At 41.7% G+C, this 27,298-nt stretch overlaps 2 protein-coding genes across 5 annotated transcripts in view; one reads left to right on the forward strand and one right to left on the reverse strand.

Moving 5' to 3' along the window:
• Nucleotides 1-13,307, forward strand: part of LOC144941777 (solute carrier family 35 member B1-like) — a 34,879-nt gene extending 21,572 nt beyond the window's left edge. Inside the window, exons 7-11 of the mRNA XM_078868216.1 lie at nucleotides 1,050-1,213; nucleotides 3,580-3,706; nucleotides 8,979-9,085; nucleotides 12,522-12,675; nucleotides 13,226-13,307. Coding sequence (XP_078724342.1) covers nucleotides 1,050-1,213; nucleotides 3,580-3,706; nucleotides 8,979-9,085; nucleotides 12,522-12,675; nucleotides 13,226-13,272 — 599 coding nt within the window. The 3' untranslated portion in view covers nucleotides 13,273-13,307. The remainder of the gene's footprint in view (nucleotides 1-1,049; nucleotides 1,214-3,579; nucleotides 3,707-8,978; nucleotides 9,086-12,521; nucleotides 12,676-13,225) is intronic.
• A 208-nt stretch (nucleotides 13,308-13,515) lies between these two features.
• The window catches only part of PHF14 (PHD finger protein 14), a 40,781-nt gene continuing 26,998 nt past the window's right edge, over nucleotides 13,516-27,298 (reverse strand). For 3 of the 4 annotated variants that reach the window (XM_078868194.1, XM_078868203.1, XM_078868176.1), the window contains 3 exons: nucleotides 21,645-21,762; nucleotides 18,043-18,087; nucleotides 13,516-15,867 (listed from right to left, as the gene is read on the reverse strand). In XM_078868194.1, the coding sequence (XP_078724320.1) occupies nucleotides 15,772-15,867; nucleotides 18,043-18,087; nucleotides 21,645-21,762 (259 nt within the window). In that variant the 3' untranslated portion in view covers nucleotides 13,516-15,771. The remainder of the gene's footprint in view (nucleotides 15,868-18,042; nucleotides 18,088-21,644; nucleotides 21,763-27,298) is intronic. The other variant, XM_078868186.1, reaches the window with a different exon arrangement.

Here is a 27,298-nt window from a genome sequence, read left to right on the forward strand (position 1 = left end):
TTGTCGCGATTGAGGATCGACAAGCGTTTAAAAGAGTAAACGTTTTAACATTGAGGTGAAATAATTTAGATAAATAACAAAATCGATTTCAGCCATTCTCAATCCTTACTCTTTGTTTTTTTCGGTAAAGTCACGTAGGTGAAAATAAAATAAAAAGAAAAATGAAAAACAACTCAATTCAATCTACTACAGTGATTTTGGCTGTAACGGTTCCACCTGAAGACGGAAGCTTGTGTTGCCTCCGAAACGTCGTGATTTAATTTAGTTGTTTTTCATTGTAATTTTTATTTTATTTTCACCTACGTGACTTTACTTAAAAAAAACAAAAGAGTATGGATCCTTGCAGTCACGAAAACTTCAAATCTAGAATTCTCAATCCAGTTATGGGGATTTTGACCATACTTCACCACGGTGGTCAATGTTGATTGGTAATGGGAGGGGGGTGGGTACCGTGGCCAGGAATCGGGTTTATAGCACGGCACGCTGATCAATGTACCACTGCTCTATTGCATATAACATGAACTAAAAAAACACATTGATGTTAAAAATGAACATTAATAGATTAATGCATGGGTCGCTACACCCATACTGCAAACACCTATTGCTGCTGCATGAGAGCATAGAGCACCGTTGATTGTTCGCAAGGGGACAGCAAATGGAGCTCTCGATTTTCAGCAGATGGCAGCATTTGTTTACAACAAAAAGGCCACTACAACGCACGCCCCTTGGCACAATTCACAGCGGTACAGAGCGCATACCCGCGAAGGCAGTGTGTGCAATGGTCGCAATGACAGCATTAACCGCTACGAAACGCGGACCCCCTTGTTTGCGTAAACGGCAGTGGCACGGTGAACATTTATCATTGTTTTCCCCACTGATTCACCTTCGCCGTTCGCTGTCCAGCCAAGGGCCGTCCGCCACGTTCAGCAGCCACCGCACACCGCACGTGACTCCGAACCCTCCCCGTGTGCTAAACGCGTCCGCGTCTCTGCGGGCGCAATTGCCCTCAACAAAATCACGACGCCGCTCCCCCCCCCTCTGCCTTGCAGTGTTCCTCATGGGCCTCGTGTTTGCGCGCAAGAAATACCCCGTGGCCAAGTACCTGTGCGTGCTGCTCATCGTGACGGGGGTCACCCTGTTCATGTACCGCGACGGCGCGGCGCGCGCGGGGACATCTGCGCTGTGCGGGGTGGGGGTCGGAGAGCTCCTGCTGGTGGGCGAGGCGTCAATTTGTCCCGCTGTTACCGTCGTTGGCAATCGCTTCTGTGCCCTGGCACGTTGGCATCGCGCAGGGGGTGGGCGGGCAGGCGGATTGGCGGGGGGGGGCAGTCCGGCCCAGGCACAGGTGCCCGCGCAAGCGCGTTAATGCGGCATCTGTCACGGCATCGTTAAGGTCGTTGCGTTTCGAGTCGTGCGCCCGAAGCCGGCGTCTAGCAGGGGCGGGGGGGGTTGATCGTTGCCACCGTGCGCACGTGGCGTGCTTCACGGCGACGTGATTCAACGGAGCTAACGAGGGGTGGCGAATGTGGCTCAGGAGGGCTTGTGATGTTGGGTTGCTGAGCTCGGGTGATTGGCACGACCTGGATTCATCATGCAGGGCGTGAGAGGGTGTGTTTGCAAGGGGTGCAGTATTTGGTAATGAGTTATATGTGTTGACTTAAAGCTTTCGTGACTGCAGGAGTTCGTATTCTTTGGGTCTTTCGGTAAAGTCACGTAGATAGGTTCAAGGAAAATAACAAAAAACTACGACGTTTCGATCGCAACACAAGCGTCCGTCATCAGGAAGAGGGGGTTAGCTTCTAAAGGCAAACTGTTTATAAAGGTTTAAATGGTCGGAAATACATCGGGCTCTATGGTGTAGAGTTTTGATGAGGGAATTATTTTGGGAAGGATTGTTTTTGCATTGCGATCTCCCATTAACATGCTAATCTCTCTCACATTACCATACTAATCTCTCACATTAACATAGCCACCTCAGGGCGCCCATCGTGGAGGCCTCTCGACGATCTCACATTATCATGCAAAATTTTCCCTGGCAGCCCTTTGATTGGTGGGAAAACCAACCACCGTCGCGGTCGCTGCTCATCGCTCTTTACATTCACATTGGCTGCTGACATTTGGGCTACGTCCATTTCAAACCTTTATAAACAGTTTACCTTTAGAAGCTAACCCCCCTCTTCCTGATGACGAACGCTTGTGTTGCGATCGAAACGTCGTAGCTTTTTTTTATTTTTTGCTATTTTCTTTGAACCTATCTATGTGACTTTACCGGAAGACCCAAAGAATATTAGTTATATGTGAATGTATATTTTTAAAAATACCGTAGAAGGGAAATAATAAAATAATAAAAATAAAACATTATAAAATACAATTCTCACCACGTTTCGGCCACAACGCAAGCAGCCTTCCTCAGCGCTGTCTTTCCAACAGACCTGTTCTTCACCTGAGGACGGCTGCTTGCGTTGTGGCCGAAACGTCGTGAGAATGGTATTTTATTATGTTTTATTTTTTTTATTTTATTATTTCCCTTCTACGTGACTTTACCGAAAGAACCAAGAAGGTGAATCCCTGCAGTCACGAAAGCTTTAAATCGAAATTTAAAAAATACCGTTCAAATATTTCAATTTGCATACGATGCAAAGCACATTTCAGCAGCCGTAGGATGTCACTGACTGCTACTGCAGGTTCAGTGGATACTGCACATGCTATGTGATGAAGGGACACCAGAGGGTGCTCATCGGGTGCGCGGGTTGAGTTCGGGAACATTGCACGTTTTGGACACGGTTACTGCTGGGAAATATTTGGCAACATAAATTCACAACTGAACAGTTATTGTGACCGCGAATCGATTGACACGAAGAGTGAAGGGCGTATCTAGCTTTGATTTGGTTGGACTCCTGTTCCAAATAAGATAGGAGCAGGGGGTGGCAGATTCAGCATTGCAGTCCATGTAATTTAAACTACCATAACGATGCCATATTCACATCTTAGCGACAGATTCCCTCCGAGTTAATGTGACATCTGCTGTTCCTCTGAAGAGTCGCGCCTCGTGGCGTGGAGACCGAAGCATGAACGTGGGTTCTCCTCTGCACTCTTTACCGTTCGAGTGGCATCTGATAGGCACTCATTGATGTGTAAATCAACAATTAAAATAGATAATTTTGCTCACGTGAAACTTTTAGAAATGTGCATGGGAGAATCGATTAGTTACAATTTAGGAGAAGTAATGAACACGTTAATGTTACATTTTGAGGTTAATGGAGCGAACAACATTACAAAACAAAACAGAAAGAAACAGATTTTTGAATCACTGCCGCAAATCGTGACGGTTCATTGAATCACTTGGAGGCGGGGGGCAATGATGATCCATGACATTCTTTGCATCTCCCATTAAAAGCCACTGACAATCAAAACCTTGTTAGGGGGCATGGACGTCTGTGGGGGGTCACAAAGGCGTCCGGGCCGTGGCGCAGACCTCACCACCCCCTCGTGCGCTATGGCAGCCTTGATATGCGCTCACTTTTCCCGACACTCCGTGTAAACTACACGGGGGACCTTTGTCTTGTGTGCCTCCCCAAGCTGTGCTCCCTGGTGCTGGATGGACTCACGGGGGTGCTGCAGGAGCACATGAAGCTGCGGCACCAAACCTCCTTCCTCCACATGATGTTCCACGTCAACGCCTGGTCCTCCCTCGCCCTGGCCCTGCGTAAGAATCCCACCGCACGCTGCGTCGTGAAAAGAGGACGCGGGCACAGATGGTGGGCCGTGGTCCAGACGCCTTGATTGAAACCATTTGGGGCAGATAGGCGGTGCTTGAGATGGCCGTGTGGTGTGTCACGCCGCTGCTCGATCTGCTCCAACTTGCATTTTAGGTTTCTCTTTAGTACTGTTATATATGTCTTGGGTCTGCACGTGCTGTTTAGATTTATATGGTAACCCTGTTCAGCTTCCTCCGAAAGTGCCTGTAGTAGATATAATTCAAACAAGGCTGACTCTGCTGATGAGACACTGTACGTGGAAAACGGTGCAGAGTTTGCTTGTCTTGAGACAGTGCTGCTGAGATGATGCACTCCTCCAAGGCCGTGAAGATCATGGGTTGTGTAGGAAAGTGACGTGCGGTGAGGTCAATGGCTGACCGAACGTCCCTGGTGTAGGAAAGTAAAACTGTATATATACTCTTAGTTCTTTCGGTAAAGTCACGTAGGTAAAAAATGAAATTAAAATTAATAAAAATAAAACAATAAAATCACGACGTTTCGGAGGCAACACAAGTCTCCGTCATCAGGTTGGACAGTCACAGCCAGATTTGCTGCATCAAGAAGTGAAACTGTTCTACGTGGAGACGAATTTGCGCAAGGAGGCGTCGTCCGCTCATTTATCTTGCAGTGTTTCGACGCTTTGAAATCCAAATTAGTACCACTATTTGCCATTCTACCTTTCCTGTATTGAGATGGTCTGTTTGCATGGACGGTCATGTGCATTGATCTGTGGGTGCACTGCTGCCTGAGGCGGGAGTTGAACCCAAGGACTTCTTCCTATGAGACACTGAGCCACCTTGTCGAACTGACAATGCCCCGATGATTACGCACGCTTTCATACATTTTTGTTATAATCATTGGTACATTTTGAAAAAATATTACTGTTCATTATTTCTATTTACAAATACCATCGTTTGCCTTATACGTTTACTTTTTTAGTCCTATGTATTTACAAGTCAGATCACTGATGTGGAATTGGAATGCGGTGTAGTTACATTTCTTTAGTAATGTATTAATTATCAATTACGGTAAAATACATTAAATCAATTGATGATGTAGTGATCTGCAGGATTGAAACATATTTTCCCAAATAAATAATATTGCATTAAAAATATCCCCCAGACTTAGTTAATTAGATTAAATGTCACCATGATGTTGACGAGCACAGAGGTTTGCGCTGGTCAATTAACAGATACACTTTCTTGACTCATAAAAGTGATTAAAAACAAATGTAGATGCTGGGGTGGGGGGGTGGGGAATCACACTTGCAGCTATTGGCTAATCCAAGAATAATTCTACGCGGGATTATTCTTGTTAATTTACATTTCGCTTGTTGCATCTATATACACACACACATTCATTTTCCTCCCCGATAATTGAACTTTATATCAAACACGAAACGCTCCCATTACATACAATGGGCGTTCTTCGAGCGAGGCCTATAAATAAAATAATCGCGTGGTGATTTGAGTGACGCGAACCTCCAGCTGAGCCCGTGGCGAGGCTGGGAGTGTTCGGGACGGCATGCCGCGCGTGTAAATGAGAAAGGGGCTTGTGCGGAGATGCTCGTCGCTCGCTGCCTCGTCTTGTGTGCCCACTCAAAAGGAGACGGCGAAACCTAATTACTCAAATAACCCCCCCCCCCCGACGTTTGCTTATACAGGGTGGTCCAGATGTCTTGTGACCTCCCCCCCCCCCCCCCCCCAATTTATTCACCCCGAACATGTTTTTTTCTTTGCATATTAATTTCTGTTTTAAATAAACCTCATTATTAAAACAAATATTAAGTTTTTTTGGCGTCATCTGGTCCAACCCATGTGAGACTAAGCTCTAAGGAAAGCTGTCTCGGGTGTGGAGCAATCAACTTCAAGGACAGTGCATACATTAACAGAGTTATGTTTTTTGTTTGCATTATGACTGCAGGTATTGTGTTCTATGCAAACATGACTCCTCGTAAAAAAAAGGTGTCAGTTTTGTTGCCAGATAAAAGGGTAAAAAACCAATTATCAAATATTAAGTTTTCAAGAATTAAATGGGGGGGGGGGGGGGTCACAATACATCTAGACCACCATGTGGATTCGTGTCAGATTTCTCTCGCGTTGACAACACGCGGCCACTATTTGTGACACACGGAAGGAGCCCCGGTGGCAATTGCGTGCGTGCACGCGTGTCCCATGCAACTCCCTGGCTTATAGCTCTTTGCCTTCATTCCCTGCGAATGTAGCAATGACGCCTTAAATTGCATGGGGGACCTTGACGGATATGCGCACGACGTAACGTGCTTGCCCTGGGTTGAGGCTTCACAGTCGTTGCACTCCGATAAAAATCTGAAACATATTTACGAGCTGGTTGATGTCGCCTTTTAAATTCAGGCAAGAAAAAGGAGAAGCGGTTTTGAAACTGATCGCAGTGCGCATTATAATGTAAGGAACCAATTCTACAAATAGGCTTCAAGCCGGCACAAATGTATGATTTATGGGAAAGTTACGTCATCACTAGAGCACGTTAGACATTTTACATCGAAGGTGGCTAAACGGACGCGATGTTGACGTCGAAAGCAATAATTCACACCTTCAGTATGAACTGAGAATGCTACATTTTCGTGTAAAATATGGCAAATGCTGAGAATTACTGAATAAAAAAAAATATCGAATCTCCAGATCCACTCCAATAACGTGTTGTAATCGAATACAACAATGCTGTCACACACGATAATTATAACACAATTGTAGCGAGTTTTAGTCGGTGATAATAATCACCATCAACTCCATTGCCCAATAAAACAATCGGTAACGCATTGTGTATCGTGCATACTTTGTCGTGCGTCTCACAGTTGCTTTAAGTATTTTTTTGCAGAAGTGCCAGCAGGCTCAGTGGTGGCATGGACGGCCGGTATCATGTCGTGCCTGCAAATAGAGATGTAACACCCTGGGATTCCATAACAATCTGCATTTGTCACTTATTATGCCGTTTATTTGCACACTTCTTCGGAGAGAAACTAAATCTAACATGATGATTCGCAGGCTGCACTTCTCATTCTAGACTTTATTTTCACTTATTTACGTTTAAAAAAAAAAGAGAGTTCAATGCTATCACTGTTGGGATATTTTGAGTCAACGGTCTGTTGTGTGTTTTTTTATTTCGCATTAGCATGGCTGCCATTAAAGAGGATAATTATGACTGCCATGTTCGCATTAATAAGGTACATTTTTCAGGGTGTGTTTTGTTTGGCGATAGGTGCATGCACCCACTGATCTCCGCACCTGTCCCTCATCTGTCGCTGTCTGCTACTGCATGCCGTGCTCGGTAATTACCAGCATCTCCGGCCAACAGCACAGCGAGATGGCGACAGCGAGCTCTGCCCCCCTTTGTCTGTGCGGCAAAATCTTTGAGGTTTGGCAGGGATCGTAAACATCCATTTGGATTTACATTACGCGAGAGGAGAGAAGGGGGGATGTGAAAAAGGTTCCTATTGTGGTTCTATGTCCACAAGCTCAATACTGAGAGCGTAACATAACCCCACGATTTTTTGTACACATTGGTCCTCTGTGCGTAAATGTTATTCCCACTTGCATAACAAACCCAACACCTTTGCAGCATCGGTAAAAAAAACAAATCAATATTCGAGAAGAGGTAGAAGCAGACATCATAATGAAAGTAAACAGTGCATCAGACACCGGTAGTTGTTGGTCGGCTTCATGATGCACTCCCTGGCAGTTTAATTTGCCATGCACAGCGGATGTAAGTGAATACAGTGCATGGAGCAGCGTTATATATCCCGGCAGAAGTCAGGTGTTTATAACGACAACAAAATTTGGCTTGCCTGAAACCTCCTGTCGCAGCACAGAGGTTCCCAACCACTGCAATGGTGAAAGTGGATACCATCGGTCCTTCCCGTGGGTCAGAGGGCAGTAGCCATAGCGTGGTCACGTGGGATGGATCTATCCTGGAAACAGTTCACGCAGTAACTTAGGCCCACGTAGGTGCATACACTCTTCTGTAATTTTTCCAAAAGTCAATCATTCCTCAGAATCATCATCCCATGGTTAGGTCCCGTTTGAAATACCCATCGACTTAATATGCATTCACAATTATTAATCATTGGCGATATATTGACATTATCAACAAAATAATTAAACACTTGTTCAACGTGTCACCTCGTGTTAATTACTCGTGTCAAGCCGTCGATTTCACTATTCCAGCCAAAAACAAATGATTCAATAAGCTATAATTTTAAATAGCCATAAAATAAGTGAAAACTGTATCACGTACAACTAGCATGAGAGTATACATGGTTATCCATGTATAGATATCCCACTAAATAATTTAAATTATAGGGTAAACATCTCTCCCACCATCCATGCTTAACCACCTCCATTTTCTGCATCCTTGTAACGATATGGAGCCGTCGCTTTGAAATATTAGATCGCCTCTTGAAAAGAAACAGGAAAATTACAAATGGACCACCCCGTATAACATGGCAAGGGATGTGGACAATCAGTACTGTACTGCGCGTGTCCAAGAGGACACGTGTTCTACACCGAGTGGTTCCAATCCGTAGACTTTTAGGATGTGTGTTAGCAGAGCATGTTTGCTGCGTTCATAATGTTTTGTGTGAACATTGCTGCGACATCGCAATATGATCGTTGGGGCATAGCTATCGAGTGAGCAGGGAACGCAAATGCAACGGGACATGAGGAGCAAGCGCCAAGAGGGGGCCCAGCCACCGGCCGACAAAGGATGGTGGGGGGTGGTAAAATTGGCGTCATCTGGTCCAACCCATGTGAGACTAGGATCTAAGGAAAGCTGTCTCGGGTGTGGACCAATCAACTTCAAGGACAGTGCATACATTATCAGAGTTATGTTTTTTGTTTGCATTATGACTGCAGGTATTGTGGTCTATGCAAACATGACCCCTTGTAAAAAAATGTGTCAGTTTTGTTGCCAGATAAAAGGGTAAAAAAACAATTATCATATTTTTTTTACTGGCAAATGAGGTTCCAATGGTGGGGGGTGCTAGAATTGGACAGGGGGGCTACGTTTCTATCTGTGCACCAAGGTTCGTGGCAAGCCGCGCCCGTGGCACCGGATTTCATTTCAGCAACATACCAATCAAGCAATCGTTGGCAAAAGCTTGAGTTCCTGCAAGAAATTACTCGGCGTGCCACACATGGTTTGAAACGTTCTAATGCCCTCTCCCGATTGTCTCTCCACCCGTAGCGGTCGTTTTCACGGGGGAAGGCTGGCACTTCCTCCTGTTTGCACAATGCCATCCCGACATCGTCTTCCACGTGGCGCTGTTCGCAGCCACCAGTGCAATGGGCCAGGCAAGTGAAATGCGCCGAAGGGGTTAAGGAGGACAACGACAGCTTTGTGAACGTTTGGTCGTGTTATCGTTACGTTTTAATACGCAGGCTGTCGCAACCAATATTATCCATAATAAAGGTACCGGTAATTACAAGCGAAAGGTCGTACTCCAATTCTAAATGTTGTGGGTTTACTACTCTCCAACACACCGGTGTGCTGAAGTAGTAACGAATTGGCACTTACCAGTTGGCTGTGTCGAGTGGTGGCGGGTTTAACGACGCATTTATATTTACGCGATCTAACCCAAAAACACCTTTGGGGCCGTCCATAAATGGCGTCACGCGAGTTTGGACGATTTTTTGCCCCCCCCTTCGTCACACGGCGTCACAAAAAGTCAGACCCCCCCCCCTCAAATATGACGTCACAAAGCTCTGCCCCCCCCCCCCCCCCCCAAAAAATATAAAACATGCTTCAAATCGCTTTAAACTATTGTCATTGTAGTGCGTATTTAATGTGGCGCTGCACTCTGATGTTGTAGAAGACATTTATTAAAAAGTATATTTAATTAAGTAGAACGTTCTTAATTTTTGGAGCTTTCGTGACTGCAGGAATTATTCTTTGGTTATTTCGGTTAAGTCACGTCTAAAGATACAATAATAAATTAAAATAATAGCGACGTTTCGATTGCAACACAAGCAATCATCAGGCATAAGAGAAATAGCAACAGAAATCTAACTAGAAAACTATAGACAGACATACAAGCAGAGCCGATATGTGTCCTCTCTCTGTGTGTCCTTGTGATGTCTGTCTGCTTGTATGTCTGTCTATAGTTTTCTAGTTAGATTTTTGTTGCTATTTCTCTTATGCCTGATGATGATTGCTTGTGTTGCAATCGAAACGTCGCTATTATTTTAATTTATTATTTTATCTTTAGACGTGACTTAACCGAAAGAACCAAAGAATAAGTAGAACGTGTTGTCTATATTTATTTAATGTTGCGCATTTTGATGTGACGTCACATTTCTCACACACCCCCCCCCCCCTCTTGTCACACATTGTCACGAATGTCTGACACCCCCCCCCCCGGTACGTGACGTCATTTATGGACGGCCCCTTTATGGATCGACACTTTTGTTTAAAAAGTGCGAATCAAGTGACGTAATGCCATTCTTAACCCAAACAATTAAAGTGCACTTGATGGAAACCGTCTCTTTTGAACATTACGAACACAATCGAGTCGGTGTAAATCAGCACCCATATCTAAAGTGCAATAAATATACGGTAGTATTAAAAGTACAGTAATACAAAGCAGTAATATAAATCGTGTACGATACGAGCGGGTACTGCAACCTCTTCTGTGACGTCTGGCCGGCATCAAGGGGAGGCCAACATACCCACTCGATATTCATGGGTTTTTTCGGTAAAGTCACGTAGGTAAAAAATCCACCTGAAGACGGAAGCTTGTGTTGCCTCCGAAACGTTGTGATTTTTATTTTATTTTAATAAATTTTTATTAAATATTTTACCTACGTGACTTTACCGAAAAAACCCAAGAATATGAATCCTTGCAGTCACGAACGCTTCAAATCTAGAATGAATACCCACTCGAGTGCCCTTCCGCTAGCAGTGGCGTGTGAACAATACCTTGCAAGACCGTAGCCTGCCTGGTACCTTCTTTACAATACTGTATTGGGACAAATAAACAACCAAAGTCAAGAAGTGCATAAAATAGTGTCTATATATGTAAAAAAAAACAAGTTCAAACACAAACTATAATGAGACAGAGTAGTGATAAGAATGTGTTTGTACTAGTCAAGAGTATGGAAATCTGACCCTTAAGCAGCCAATATGGCGTGTGCCACATGGCTCTGTTTCCTTCCATACGGTTTAACGCAGATGCTAAAAAAAGGCCACGCTTCCGAGCCATACGGCTGATCGACGCTTGCCGCTGATGAGATGCGAGGCTGTTGCTGCCTAGAGACTCGCGTATAATGAGACGCGGCTCCTCATTGTCGATTGTGACCTGGGGCTTGTGTAAAAGCCACAGGGTGTTGGCCCCTTGATCTCAGGTTGAGATTGCAGACGCATGGGAGACTTTCCTTATTTGAGTAACGCTAAACTGGTTTCATTTGCTAACGGATTCAGTGTGCACAACTTTACCCCATAACCATCGGTTAAGGTGCCCAGATGGTATTGCCACAAGGTTTTTTTTTTACATCATATTAAAAATGTCAACCTGGGAGGCAATTACATGTGTTCCATATGGTCTGTGGTTATTTTTGAATAAACCTTCATTTCCATACTCGTGAAGACTTCAGAAATAGGGATTGAGCAGTTTCGAAACCGACATGCTGAATTACAGCGCAAAGTATTCAGAGAAACATATAATTTGAGAAAATAAATGTAGCGCAATGGCATGGTTTAACATTTAGGTATACAACATTATTAAGCGTTAAAGTGGTTAGCAAAGATTATACGAGCTGTTTCATGCCACGGGTGTATGTCAGTGAGCAGTGAAACTTCTGGCCAGAAATGTCACCATGCAATCACGAAAAAAATCAGCGGCTGCGGGACTTTATTACTGGAGCATAATTTCATTTCGTAAGAACTTCGTGACAGTGATGTAGAAATTAAAACTGGTCGCAAATAAAATACGTAAGACTATTTAAGTTGTGTTGGCCATTTCATAGCAGAACCTTTTTAGCATGAGTAATGTGCATCTTTCGTGAGGATACACTCTCCTCGCAAGGCAAGTAATCACAAGTGTAACAATTTAACAAACATTGGTTTACCATTTACTATTTTGAATCATTTATTAAAAAATATATTTTTATGTGTAATTAACATTAATATTTTTATCACTAAAATACACACGTTCATTTTAACGTCATACCGGACTGAAAATGCTTTGATACAACTTTACAACAAATTAGTTTTACAGCAATAAAATAGCAGCGTAAATGATTTTGCGATAATTGCTTACAATGTTTGAATTTTTCCAGTTTTGTGCATCTGGCGAATGCATCTGGGTGCAGTTTGCGTTAATAAAAGTTGGTATGTATATAACCATGAACCATTCTAATTACTGTAAAATGGCTGTACAAAATTACTTATGAGGCAAAATTTTAATCTCACACTTACACGTAATCCACCAGGCTGATTGCAGTCAGCTATAACCGATGGAAACGACTTAACCCTAATAAGACGCTTTTCAGTATATGCAAAACCTTTTCTTTTGTGATAGCACAAACTGGTTATTTTTAATGCATAACAAATGAACAATATAAAAAACATCATGCTTCAACTATAATTGTCTGCAGTAAAAAAAAATGGGTTACTGTGCTGTACATTAGCGTGGGTTTGCATACATACATATATAAACTGTGTAAGTATAAACATGTACGAGACGAAGATGACGAGAACCCATTGCACGCTGTATCAACCCCCTCCACGCAGGCATTCATCTTCATGACGGTGGTGACCTTCGGCCCTCTGACCTGCTCCATCTTCACCACCACGCGCAAGTTCTTCACCGTCCTCACGTCCGTCGTTCTCTTTGGCAACCCAATGACAGGCCCGCAGTGGTTTGGCGCTGTGCTCGTATTCTTAGGTAACGTTTTGTTTGCAATTTCACGACACTAAATTGCATTGCCATTGCATAAGATCTGCACCATAAATCCGCATTGATACTTCCCATTTGCGCATTTGTTAACCCATTAAAAAAGTGTGTTAAAACAAAAAGGAACGTAAGCATATACGTACTACTAAAACGGTTAATTGGCGGCGGTATTTTGACGAACGTTTCAACGTCATGACCGAAGCCGTTGAAGTAACCATTAACATTTGTGTCCGTAAAAAGATGCACACAATGTATTTAACCGATCATATAATTAACTTCCGGTTTGCACAATAGCACTGTTCGTATAATGCAGCGTGTCATCCTAATATGCGAGTGTTGCAAATAATCTGAGGGAAGGGAACCCGTGCATCTGGAATGCCGGAATATAGGCCAAGTGCCTATATTCCTGGCCTATATATAGGCCAAGTGTCTATATTCCTGCACATATTGCAACATAAAGCATCTCTCGAACATGCTTCCAGAGATTTGCAATGATTGCTTTCATTAATTTGCCTTCGTCTGTTTTTTTTTTCTCTTGCAGGTCTTGGCTTGGATGCTAAGTTTGGACGTTTGTCAACACCGCGATAACCCGATATGAAATTGCATTATTTTCTACACTTTAAATTATAGCAGTAACATGTTATCACGATTTATTTTGAGCGCGCTAAATAAGACTTATATTGTGATTACCATGCAGTTAATCACGAAGCCAAAAATAAAGCAAATAACTTGAGTCTCACAAGTGGCAGCTGAGAACTTGCAAGCACATCATTGTTAAAAAAAAATCCACACACGATTTGCAAGATTTAAAGAAGGCGCGTATGCATAGTGTGAAAGCGAAAATGGGATAAATCCCAACTGTTTATTTTTTACTTGGGAAATGTGCATGAGTCATGGAGGTGGCAGAACATTGTGTAAATTACAAATTATGTACGAGTGAAATAACATCAGAATTCTTACAAATAACATGGACCCATGACATGTGGCAAGAGGATTGTAGTCCAGGTATTGTAACACGTCTGTGTCATAAAGCATATAGTTTTCATCTGGCACTTTACTCATTGCTTGAACGCATTACTTTTACAATAATCTAGAGCAAGGGGGTGGGGCACTTTTCGCCTTATTTTTTTATTGTCATTCGCCACAAAACAATGGAAGGCATTTTATAAGAAACACGTGTTGGACATTGTCTGCACGTATTACATACACGTTCCAGGTTTCAGGTGAGCAGTTTGGGCAGGTTTTTTGATGAACCACTATGCTTTTATCAACATTGTAACAATACTGAAAATATTCAGTTAAATTTAAAGGATCAAGAGCTTGCACTTATAGGGCACTTCAATACCATAGCATTGCAAAGTGCCTTAAATAAAGCACAAAATGTAAGGGTGGCACAATATTTCGAGCCAAATGTATCAAGGAAATACCAGACCATTAATTGTATTGCAACTTATGTTAAGATTACTCAAAACAGTTGGGTAACAATATACTAGATTGATTTGTTCCTAATTTGTCCACCAACTGCAGGTATACTATGATGGCAGATGAAATCAAGCGGTTCCTGTCATAACTTTTTTTATACTAGAACACACTGAGCCAACGGAAATGTCTGAATTCATATAAAATGTGAAGGGGGACACCATCATACGTCATCGTTAAAAGTTGAGCTGCATAATTCTGGGGTGGCAGAAATACTCCTGAACATGACCCCAGGTTAGGGCAGCCTGCGACTTCAGTAAATGAGGAAAAACATTGAGGCTGTCCAAGACTTGGTTTTGAAAGATCAGCTTTTTACTGTTGCAGTTAGCTGCCACCTTGGGTGTGAAATTGGTGGAATCTCATATTGGCAAATGAGCAAGGCGACACAAAGAGGACAACATCTAATAACTTTTCATCACAATCCTGACCTAATGAAGGCAGACTGGGAGAGATTTAAGGGTCAATTTATTACTGGTGATGAGACCTGAATTTAGGATAATGACTCTGAGATCAACTGGTGGTCAATGCAGAAGAAACATTCAACTTCTCCCAAACGCAAGACATTCAAAGTGCTCTGCAGAGAAGATCATGTTCAGTATTTTTGGGATGCTAAAGGTGTGTTGCATATTTACTTTACGCCACACAAGGAGACGATCATAGGTTAATTATGCAGACTTGCTCCATCAACTGACCACTAGTCTATCAAAGAAAAGCACCAAGGTAAGATGAGAGCTGATAAATGACAATGCCCGAGAGCATTGTCATTTATCGGGTCGCACAGCAGCAGGAGGTGAGCGGCGAGTCCACGCGTGGCCCGCCCATTATTTTATTTACCACTTCCGTCCACGCCTCTTTCCCACACTTGTCTCAGTCACAGTGTTGGTAAGCCCACAAGCTGCTAACCCCGAGCCAAAATGAGTAAGAAACAAACGTCGCAAGAGAGCTTATTTGAAAAGGGGCAAAGACCCAATGATGACCCCCCCCCCAACCCGGTCCGTGAAAAAAATTGTATTCCACGAAACCGGTCCCTGGTGCCAAGAAGGTTGGGGACCTCTGCCCTAGAGCACACAATGCAAGTTGCAAAGGCTGCTGTCAAACTACCACATTCTGCCTATTCTCCACAAATTGGAATGCAGTGACTTTCCCCAGCTTCCCGAATTAAAGGAGCATCTGCTTGGACGCCGTTTTGACGAAAATTACGTGTTGAAGGAGGCTGTTTAAGGGTATCTGAATGGGCTGGAATTAAAATAAAAAATGTGAAAATTTAAAAAAATGTTAGAAACAATATGGAAAATACATTGCGAACGAGGGTAACTTATGTAAAAAATAACATCGCTAATAGTGGTGAATGCATTGTATCCATGTGCAGCTTGGAACGTTCGTACTCAATTTGTACAAGCATCTGACCCATTTTTCTGAATCTCAGTCTTATGACACGTAGTGTGGAAATTCATGTAAACTGTTCCCCTGGAAATATTGTCAGAACCAACAGAATGCAAACACATTTCTAAATATTGACGCTATACAACACCACATTGTTAAGATGCTCTACGCTTCATGTAACTGCAGGCGATAAAAGGACACGCAACTTGAGGTTAACAATTTTAATTACACGCTTTTCTTCATGGCAGGCGAGGTGGATTCTTCCTTGTTTCCTTTCGCACCGTTCTCGTCTTCCTTTTGGTCTTCGTCGTTGTTTTCATCCTACAAAAAAGAACGACAAATCAGCGTTGCATGTAAAAGCAACCGGATAGAGACCTGCGTATGAAAACAGAGAGATGAGAATTGGAACACGTATTCATCATCGGAAAAAGGAAAAAAACATGCAGAAGCAATGATGAAATCCAGAACGGTGTCATCCTTGAGAATGATTAAAACGTTAAATCCAACTGATCTCCAAATATAACTAAAATACGTATTGCCCATGCAATCATTCAACTGATTTTACAATATTCTTTAATTTTCCTTATGGTTTTGTATGTAGTTTCTAAAAAAAAGTTAGACGATAACTATCCCTCTCAAATTAGGTCTATTGGATAATTACGCACAGACATGTGCATTTTCAGGTGATGGAAGCTCATCATTAAAATAAAAGTAATATATACATTGTGTGCATAGAGAGCCATGAGATATTTTAATGTTCATATACATTTATATAAATGCCTCCCTAAATTTTTTCCGAAAATATCACATTTATAACACAGCACTTAAATAAATAAAACTATACTTCCAATCAAAAAATATATCTTCATCAATACATTGAAACATGTCCTTTCATTGCCACAATGGCTGTAGATACTATTTACCCTCGAATAGAAATATTACAAGACAAACACAAAATACTTCATTGATACTGTAACACCATTCAATATTCGTGTTTACTATAAACTTCTATTCATTACATTCATTCGGATACACAGTTAAGTACTCTCTGGAAAACAGGAAACCATTTAACAGAACGCTGCTTTGGCAAGACAACGTATGCAAATGCATCTTCTTGGTTCTTTCAGTAAAGTCACGTAGAAGGGAAATAATAAAATAATAATAAAAACATCATAAAATAATTCTCACGACGTTTCGGCCACAACGCAAGCAGCCGTCTTTCCGACAGACCTGTTCTTCACCTGAGGACGGCTGCTTGTGCTGTGGCCGAAACGTCGTGATAATTATTTTAGAATGTTTTATTTTTATTATTTTATTATTTCCCTTCTACGTGACTTTACCGAAAGAACCACGAAGATGAATCCCTGCAGTCACGAAAGCTTTAAATCGAAAAGTATGCAATGCAGTTAAGCTTTACACAGAGATTATTTGTGGTACTTGTCACCATGTGAGCGGAAGAGTGCAGGCCTTATAGGTAACGATGCGTGCATTGGGATCACAACATGCGATGGCAGCTTTCATCGACACCTCCAGCCCAACAGTGCTTGGTGGCATATTAATGACATAATCTACACGTTGTTATGAAATACAATAATAATAGCTCATACGTGTAGCAGCAATATACATCACGGTGTAAGATGTGCATAATAAGCTACGTCCATAAACATGTTGTGATTTAAACAGGAGGAAAATAAACATCGCAGAACCATCGGGGCAATCTTGATACTCAAAAGGTAGTTTACACGCCAGAGTGGTTTTTAAATGTTACGAGCAGCTAAGCAAGACTGCATTTTCTAACGTGTCATTTGTTAAAAAAAAAAGCTGAAGCAGAGTAATTATGTAGACACACCTTCATGTTGACTGTGTTCAATTGCAGGCGTCTCACCGGCTACAGTTGCCTATGTAGAGTGTTTAACAACGTTAGCCTCGACTTAACCAGTCTATGAATCACTTCAAAACACATTTAAAGATTTAATTGTAGAGTTGCACTTTATAAAAAAGAAAAACATCCTGATCATATGAACCTTATGGCGGGACCCCGGAGTCACATAAGCTCTCGCATAAACTTTGTTGCGACGTCATTTTATGTCTGTTGAAGGGGAACGATACGGCAATTGATTCCTCTCGACGAGCTCTACACGATGCGCTAATGAAAGTTTCAAGGTTTTGTTTCTTCTGTACATTCGTCCTCGCTGCGCTTGGACGACACGACAACAGAATGATCTGTGCCAGGTGGGTCGCGGCGTTTATGTGCGCGGTGGGACAGAGTCGCCAAAAATAAATGTATTAATTGCATTGTTTTTTTTTACTTCCGTTTATTCGGGACCCCGGGGTCCCACCATAAGGTTCATATGCAATTTACCCATACGAAGGGATATCCGAACACGTATAGCCAAACTCTTCAGACGTGGAAATGGGCTGCCGATTTACCATGTGCACCATTTGAAATGGATTCACAAAATCAAGGACGACGGATGAATGGTAACAAAAAATTACCTCCGTAACGGCCCTCGTGTACCAAATTCCACCTGGATTGGCAGCCTCAACAGAGACAGCGACAACGGGAGAGGGTCAGAGTGAAGCAACACGGCCAGCAACATTACATGTTTGCACATGGATGTGGTCTGCTGGCACGCACGCTTTCTAGCCAACCGTAGAGGAAATGACTGGATGAAAAGCTTTTGTGTCCTCCTGAGAGGAGCACTACCCATGGGTTGAGAACTACTGGGGTAGAGGAAGGGTCTTGTTCCAAATGATCAACAACCACAAATATATGCCAATGGTCATGTACAAGTTGAAATAGCATTTTTATCGTGATAACACAAAAAGGTAAATCAGATAAAAAATATATATATTTGTTGTAGCCTTTATCTCTATTGTGCTAATGACATGTCATAGGTGAATAAATTCACATTCAGAGCTCTGCAGCTAGCAGTGCATCACTGCGTCTCAGAGAATGTCTCCGAAAATTGACGCTACAACTTCTTAAGGCACTTCAATGGACCTCTTTATCTACTTGGGAACCGCTCAAAGTGAAAAGTGTGTTCATCACAGGTCGAAAACACGGATTTGCTTATTCCAGCTCAAAACGAAGTGAAACAATTTAATGATATATTGTGTGTTCAGTTATTGGTGACCATGCCGAGATTATCATCTCACTGTTACGCAATATCAAGCTGTATCATGAACGACACTCGTTAGTCACAATATAAACATTCTGTTATAATTTTTCAAGCCCAGAAGGGAAATCAATGCAAATGAAACAAAAAGTTGGGTAACAAATGTGGAGAACAATTGATAAAATGCATTTTATATTCAGTGCCAATAAAATTTCCATTTAAATGTTTAGGTAGTGTACGATAATCACAGTGGATTCCAACCAAACTACCACCAGACAGTGGGCGATGTCTGCCTCTGATGGCATGCGAGAAATATATTTTAATGAGAGAACTTGTTTTGTACTCCGTTCATCACTTACCTGTCAACTGCCATTGTGCTATCCACGATAATGTCAACGTCATTGATTTTTGACACTACCGCATGTTCAGTCACACCAAAGTCTTTGGAAATGTAACATCCAACATAACTGGAGGGTCTTTCAAATTTTTGGCTGGACTACACAAAGCGTCAGATATTCACGAAGATGTCTGGGACTCTTGTAGCAGTCCTGGGCTAGATTTTTTTCCCTTTTGAGCATCAGTTGAAACAAGGTATGCTTTGAGTATGGGTCTTAGCAGGAAAACATCACATATAATCTCAATACACATGATGACCTTTCAGAAGCCTGCTCCTATAGTTATATATGTAGACAATCTAATTGGCAACTGGAAATATACTTGCTACGCTAATCCTAACTTGATGGCGTGATATGTAACATTTATACAAATATGTAAAGGTTAACCAACAAACGGATAAGAGGCGGGATAATAGGCAGCAAATTCGTCATCACCGCAGGGACAGAAAGAAAATGGTAAAACAAATGGCATCAAAACGTATAAGGTACCAAAATAAAAATGTTTACATAAAATATAAAACAACAAACAATAAATCACAAAAATAATTAAATACACCAAATAAATGCAGGATTAGTAAAAAAAATGTATAAAACGTACTAAAAGGTGTTTGGTACAATCCTATAAAAGTACGTGGACAAACATGCACCTACTGTTATGCAATATTAAAGCTGCAATTGGAAACTTTCAGAGTAAAATTTGTTGGAAATGCTGTTCATGATACTACCCAACAGTAAGCAGCAGCAGTGCAAATACAAGGCAAGTTGCATTTAAATTGTCGATCCACTCATAGAACAGCACACGCCCAAAGGCGACACTTACCCACGTGCTATAAAGAAGACATCACAGAAAAAGCACCGTGGGTTACCAAGTGCAGATTATATTATCAACATTCAGCCCGTCATATATGCAATCGCTTAACATTGTGTCAACATAAACACTCTCACGAGAGCAGTATTTCTTAACGGTATCCCATGTGTGAGAAGTTAAGCTTTCCCTTGCATCACTGTACAAGTACACAGACCGCGCTGTTATTATTTAATGCAAGGAACAAGAAAAAATCCTCATTCAATTCGTTCGGACGGCACATGCAACTCCTCAATAAAGCCACAGTGTGAGGCGACAAACTAATTTGTGATGACAAAATGACATGGAAGTAGGGAAGAAAAGGGTGGATGTGAAAGAAATATGCCATTTTGTTTCCTGGTGATTTTTGACCTTAAATGACTAATTAAGAGTGCTGCTGGTGGGTGGTGCGTAGCATTGTATCAAGCTGGGTTATAGATACCAGATGTCAGTTTCCTATCTGGCACTGAGAACCTGATTATTGATTTCATCTCAGCAGTGAACTTTCACAAGGCTGCCCTTAACAAGCAAACAAATCGTGCCTAATTACCCACTTGTGCCACCATAATTGCAATACTGTCACCCTGCTCTTACCCAGCTAAAACAAAGACCTAATTACCTAGCAGCTATAGGAAAATACGGTATTTCAATATATGAGAGTAACACTACACGTTATTATTGTAGCGTTAATGTGGCCAAGAACCCATAAACATAACCATTCTCTCATGCTGGTTAAGGTCCAGCTGTGTACTTATACCGCACTATAAATGAGATGTTTAAAATGACACCATAAATATTCAACAAGGGGCATTACTCATTAAAATAGAGAGATCCCTGGTTCATGGCAGTGAACCACTTTACTGCAAAGCAAACCATCTTATCTTACACAATTATTACTGGTGAGGTTGATGCTTACACATTAAAAAATTACATTATGGTCCGAATATAAATCATTGAGGTACATGCATAATTCAGACTTTTTTTTAAATGTCAGTGTGTTTATTTAAGTGTGTTTTTAACACCGTACAATGTGTTACATTATTAAAACATAAAAAAACACTCAGCTTGAGAGTTCTCGTACCAAAAGCAGATCCAAATAGATGCTATTTTCTGAATTGATACTTGCAACACAATGCCAGATAAATAGAATAGTTATACCTTTTGAATATCGTGTGTGGCACATTTAGAATGTATTCCTGATATTTTCTGTCTTACATTTAATCGCAAGTACACATTCGTTTTCAAACATGGTAGTACATAATCTATTAATTGCGTTGTATTTAATTATGTATATACATAAAAACTCCCAAAGAAACCTAGTAGTCTCAGATTTTGTTTTAAACATGTTAGTAATGATATGTTAGTAATGGTCAATGTCAAAGAAATTGTTCAATTGTCTTTTAGAAAAATAAATTCATCCTGCATCATTTCTATCAAAACCATTGTGTACAAAACATTTCTTTTAAAGTTTCCATGAATGTAGTAATGTATAACTAATTCACAGCCTTAGTCACATGTTTCTGCATGACCTGGTTTTAAAAAAACGGATGCTTTCATTTACACAATGACGCAGGCGCGTTTACAATTTGCAATCACTGATGCTGCAGTGAGTTTACAAATACATTTTTGCAAGTACTGATAAAAAATGCAGTGGAGCGGTGGCTGATGTCAGGATGACCATGTAACAGGTACAAAGAAAGCAGCACTGCTCCTGGCAAGGGATCCAAATTAAGGTCTCACCTCTGATGGCGTGGAGTCGCAATCTTGACATATCCAACCATAACCGAACTGCTTAGGCGACTTCTTAAGGGGTGGGTTGAGGCAGCCAAAGTGGTAATTCAGGGTGCACTGATCACACCTGCAACAGAAGTACAAACAAGAAACACGCACAACACGCAGCGATCATGTTTCTACTCAGCATTTCATTGTATTACCATTCAAGGGTTTGTGGTTAGATCTTCAGCAATAACATTCCGCCTTTCATTATTGTCTATAAACTGTTTAATGGAAATGTATGATGCACCAAAGAAATATTTTTTTTATTAGATTTTTTAGTCCAAAAAGTTCCACAAGATATGCAATTTCAAGAGAAAAAACTGGTTATTTTAGCTTTTCTTCCAATTATAAAACAGCAGACATGGTGAGGAAATGCACAATTTTTTATTTCAATGCTAGTTATATATGTTTAAAGATAAGAAATTGCGTGATTGTGTATTCCATATGGTAAAAATACATTCTATACCTTGATCCATTCTCATTTTCATCAGTTACATTTTTTTATTTAAATTATTACACAAGCAATGTGCTTACTGATTAATTATATAATCCTTAATATTTAAATTTTGACTTAAAACTTTAGTGACTGCAGGAATTCATATTCTATGGTTCTTTCGGTAAAGTCACATAGATAGAAAATAAAATAAAAAATTTTATATAAAAAACCCAAAACTGACGACGTTTCGGTCGCAACACAAGCGGTCGTCATCAGGCGGAGAGAAAAAGGGGGGCAAGCCTCTAACTGCAACAGCTAATAAAGGTCTAAAATGGGCGCAAGAGCAGTGGCGTAGCATGAATGGACGAGCTAAAGTTGCGAGTGGGCGGGGTACAAGAGTCGTGGTGCCGTGCTCGTTCGGCATAGTCCAAGTGTGTCAGCAGCATGGGCGGGGTAGCAAATGTTAATGTGGGAGAAGACAGGGGGAGAGAGAAGGGGCAGAGGTAGGAGGAGAGAGAGGGGGAGAGATAGGGGGTAGTGATAGGGGGAAAGAGATAGGGGGAGAGAGAGGGGGGTAGAGATGGGAGGGGGGGTAGAGATGGGAGGGGGGGCATCGCACCTCGCTCCACACATCCACCCTGCTGATGGTGGAAGTTGACAAGAACTTACAAATCAAGTCATGATCCAAAGTGGTTGATGACATCTTTCCAATGATTGCTGAGTTTATAACCGTCTTCTCGGTTGGAATTGTCTCTGTGTCTATATATGTGGATGCCTTCATGAACGAATCTTTGTTGATAGCCAGGAGGCTTGCAAAGTACCATCGTTTTAGAGAAATCAATTTCGTGAGCCAGCCGCATTAAAATAATGATCAGTTACGGCAGAAGTATTGGTCCTACCGTGTTTCAAATCTACCTTATGTTCACAAACGCGGTCCGAAACATGTCGTTACATTTTTGCAAGTACTGATAGTAATTTTTTGTCAACCTCCACCATCAGCCGTGTGGATGTGTGGAGCGAGGTGCGATGCCCCTCCCCCCATCTCTATCCCCCCCCCATCTCTACCCCTTCCCCCCCCATCTGTATCCCCTCTCTCTCCCCCTATCACTACCCCCTTCTCTCCCCTATCTCTCTCCCCCTCTCTCTCCCCCTATCTCTACCCCCCTTCTCTCTCCCCCATATCTCTCCCCCTCTCTCGCCACCTATCTCTACCCCCTCTCTCTCCCCCTATCTCTCCCCCTCTCTCGCCACCTATCTCTACTATCTCTACCCCCTCTCTCTCCCCCTATCTCTACCCCCTCTCTCTACCCCCTACCTCTGCCCCTTCTCTCTACCCGTCTTCTCCCACATTAACATTTGCTGCCCCGCCCATGCTGCTGACACACTTGGACTATGCCGAACGAGCACGGCACCACGACTCTTGTGCCCCGCCCACTCGCAACTTTGGCTCGTCCATTCATGCTACTCCACTGCTCTTGCACCCATTTTAGACCTTTATAAGCAGTTGCAGTTAGAGGCTTGCCCCCCCTTTTTCTCTCCGCCTGATGACGACCGCTTGTGTTGCGATGGAAACGTCCTGAGTTTTTTTATATTTTTTAAACTTTTACTTTATTTTCTATCTACGTGACTTTACCGAAAGAACCATAGAATACCTTGATATTGATTTAAGCTCTGACAATTCCAGTAATAACTCAGAGTTCATTTAAAAAACAAGCCTTCTCCTTATTCGCAATCACATTTGGACATCCCGGTTGCACAATGAATCTAAAAGGGCTTGAATTGTAAATCCGGACAGGATAAACATCTGATGCCCAGGAATATAACAAAGTGAGCACCACTGAATCACTTCATGGCAGCTGCCGCCGCAGTAACAATATTTTACCAAACCATTAACATTTCATCATACACACAATGCCACTGTAAAACATTCATTTGCTACATTAATTCAAAATTGAAATGCATTGAGCCGTAGTTATTTAATACATCTAATGCGATGTAGTGGCATGGCGTTTGGGGCTGCCTGCATTTGTAGGGCTGATTTAGGACCAACGTTTTGGGGACAGATGGCTCCAGCCAGGGGGATAAACGCACAGGCGTGAATATCAGCGCTCAACTCGCTGTTAAATCACTCAGCCGAGCACCGCTGCTAACCGGGGAAAGGGGAACTCTTCACAAGGTCAAGCTTTCAATCCCACACTTTCCTGGGTGAACATAAAATGCAAAAGATTAACTGCTGTCCGAAATGTGAGCCTTTCATTCTTTAGACAAACTCTCCACATGCCTGAAAACTATTCCCTAACCTGCATTTGTATTGAAGTGTATAATTCATTGCTCAATATGATTTGTTGTTAATTGTCACGTGTCACTTCAAAAAATGTACGTCCATGTAACTGAAAGAACAATACTATTATGTCATCAAACTGGGGGAATTGTTTTGTAATGTATAACTTCAACACCTCCTCATATTATGTTCACTGCAATCAATATTTAAAGCAAATATACATCCGTAAATGTAATTTACTTCAAGCCAATATATGTTATTGTATTAGAAATAACAGCCCTACTTCCTTAAGTTCTATCAATATTTACTTGAGAAAAATCTCAAACAGGTAAATTATGTGAAAAGAGGGGTTTCCTTTCCAAAGAAACTGAAATACAGGAAATTACCATGACAGCAGATTTATGTAAAGCAATGGAAAGTGCTGTAATACATTAAAATTATTGGCCCAGCACAAACAACGCAATTAGACGTGACATGGCACAATAAAATACTGCCAAATCAAGTCTTCATGAAGCCTGAGCTGCAGTGAGCAGCATCTTTTAGACAGTGAAATTAAACCAGCACGTACCCTTTGCTTCAGTTGCCCACAAAGTGATTTGTAGTGGCGTAATGCGGCACAAAATATTGTTCTGCATTCATTTAGTAAAGAATTAAAAACCGCGTGTGTTTCAGTATGGCTCGAAGTATGAAGCCAGCCACCGCTCTGCAACATTAATCCCCCAACGCTCTCCTAACAAATCCAATTATGTCTAGACGACTTTAACGCCACTTTGACGGATTTCTCTTCAAACACATCCCATTGCCTAATCACTTACGGCCCATCGGCCATTTGTCTGAGGCCTCCTGCCGTGACGCTGTCTGCTCTCTAAACGGCCACTGGGTTCATGTGATCTGAAAGGGCTGGGGATTTTGTCGATATTTCGCGTTTTTAAACCGTGCATTTCAGTGAGCTTTCGCTAATCTGGAAAGCGGAGGACATTAATTATGCAGCATTCTCCAATGCGATTTTAATTGTAAAACCTCACTCGAAACTTTTAAGTTTAGTTCACAGTAAAACCTCGCAAAATCTGGACTCGGGTAAGCCAGAAATTTGGGTAAGCCATAGGGGTTCCCAGAAAATTATTTAATAATCGTTTTCAAGTATTAAAGAAACCAAATAACTGACTGGATCGTTGCTCCCATGCTAATTAATTAAGCTGCGCGTGGCAAGCCATACGGCCTTCTGCAGTCAATCCTCACATATCATCCTATAACAGGGGCAACTAATGATGACGTTCCACTTTCAATTTGCACATTATGCACACAAATTAAATACATTTATTTTGCTATTATGCATGTTTGACTAAAACAAGAATTTAATTCACTTTGAAAATGCACGTAAAAATAATTGAGTGTGTGCTATCGTGCACACCGTGTCAATTTGTGAAGCCGTACTCTCAAGAGATGTCGGCTATCCACGTTATCCGCAAGATATCACTTGTGTTTTTTTTACTGTATTAACAAATCTAATTTCGTAATTATTATTTAATGAACACACGATAAGAAATGGAACTTTCCACATCCAGTGAACTTCGGCTCCTTACCTAAGTGTCATTATGATGCGACTCATTTTAAATTGTAGTGACTTAAGTGTTTTTTAAATTGTAAATGTTATACTCTAAATGATAAGTTAATTGTTAGCAAGCTATTGAGTGTTAATGAAACGTGTTAGATGTTACATGTGTGCAAAGTTAATTTAATTGTAGTTAAATTATACTCTTTGAACCTATCTACGTGACTTTACCGAAAGACCCAAAGAGTATGAATTCCTGAAGACACGAAAGCTTTGAGTCAAAATGCCAGAAATCCCCCACAACTGGAGAGGCTCTCTCCCAACATTAGTCCGGCTGCAAGAGGTTAAATTGTGATATCATCTGTAACTTACGTTGCTGCCCTTTTAATCATGAGGCACATTCAGGAACTTATGTCATGCTGTATATATGCCAACTGCATTGCTGATTACCGTACTCAAAAGAGGAGTCACTGGCCCGCATGTATGAATACATGCAGACTCATTCATGAACACCGTGCTGCTACCACCACGCATCATCGAGCCCAAGGAAGTGGTCATGTGATCACAGTCCTTGTATGTTGAACTTATTTCGCACCGTACGTCGACAACCGTGCTTATTGGAGGTGCGGGGGAAGGACAACAAACTAAACATAAAAAGCAGTTCTAGAGAAATTGTTTCCAATCTAGATTTTAAAGTGCATAGCTCCAGTGGCTTCCTAATATCAGAAGGAAGAGCGTTGCAGATGGCCGCATAGGCGCATCTGAAAGTGTGTGATGCGGTGACCGTCTTTGTTCAATGGTTAGCTAAAAGCTGTTGTGAAGAGACCACAGAGTGTGCGACACACACACTGATGAGTTCTGAGATAACGTATTCTCCTCCTCTAACCCCTGCTTAAATATACGCTGCCAAGCTTGGTGGTGTTCATTCGGACGCTGTCTTTCCGACAGCCCTGTTCTTCACCTGAGGATGGCTGCTTGCATTGTGGCCGAAACGTCGTGAGAATTGAATTTTTTTATGTTTTATTTTTATTATTTTATTATTTCCCTTCTACGTGACTTTACCGAAAGAACCAAGAAGATGAATCCCTGCAGTCACGAAAGCTTTAAATCGAAATTTATTCTCCCTCTCCCAACAGCCTCTGCTGTTTCGACCTCCTGTCTCAACTCTCCCACCAATAAAAAAAAAGCAAAGTACATTACTATAGAATTACATCAACAGTTTTAGTACCATGTTCACAAGACATTATGTGCTATAAATTTTAAACAATACAGATAAAAAGGACGTGACAATAAACATAATGATACAAAAATGCATAAAGCATGACCAGCAGAAAACTTTAAGATGACTT

Source organism: Lampetra fluviatilis, chromosome 2 (genome assembly GCF_964198595.1).
Source record: "Lampetra fluviatilis chromosome 2, kcLamFluv1.1, whole genome shotgun sequence".
NCBI lineage: Eukaryota > Metazoa > Chordata > Hyperoartia > Petromyzontiformes > Petromyzontidae > Lampetra > Lampetra fluviatilis.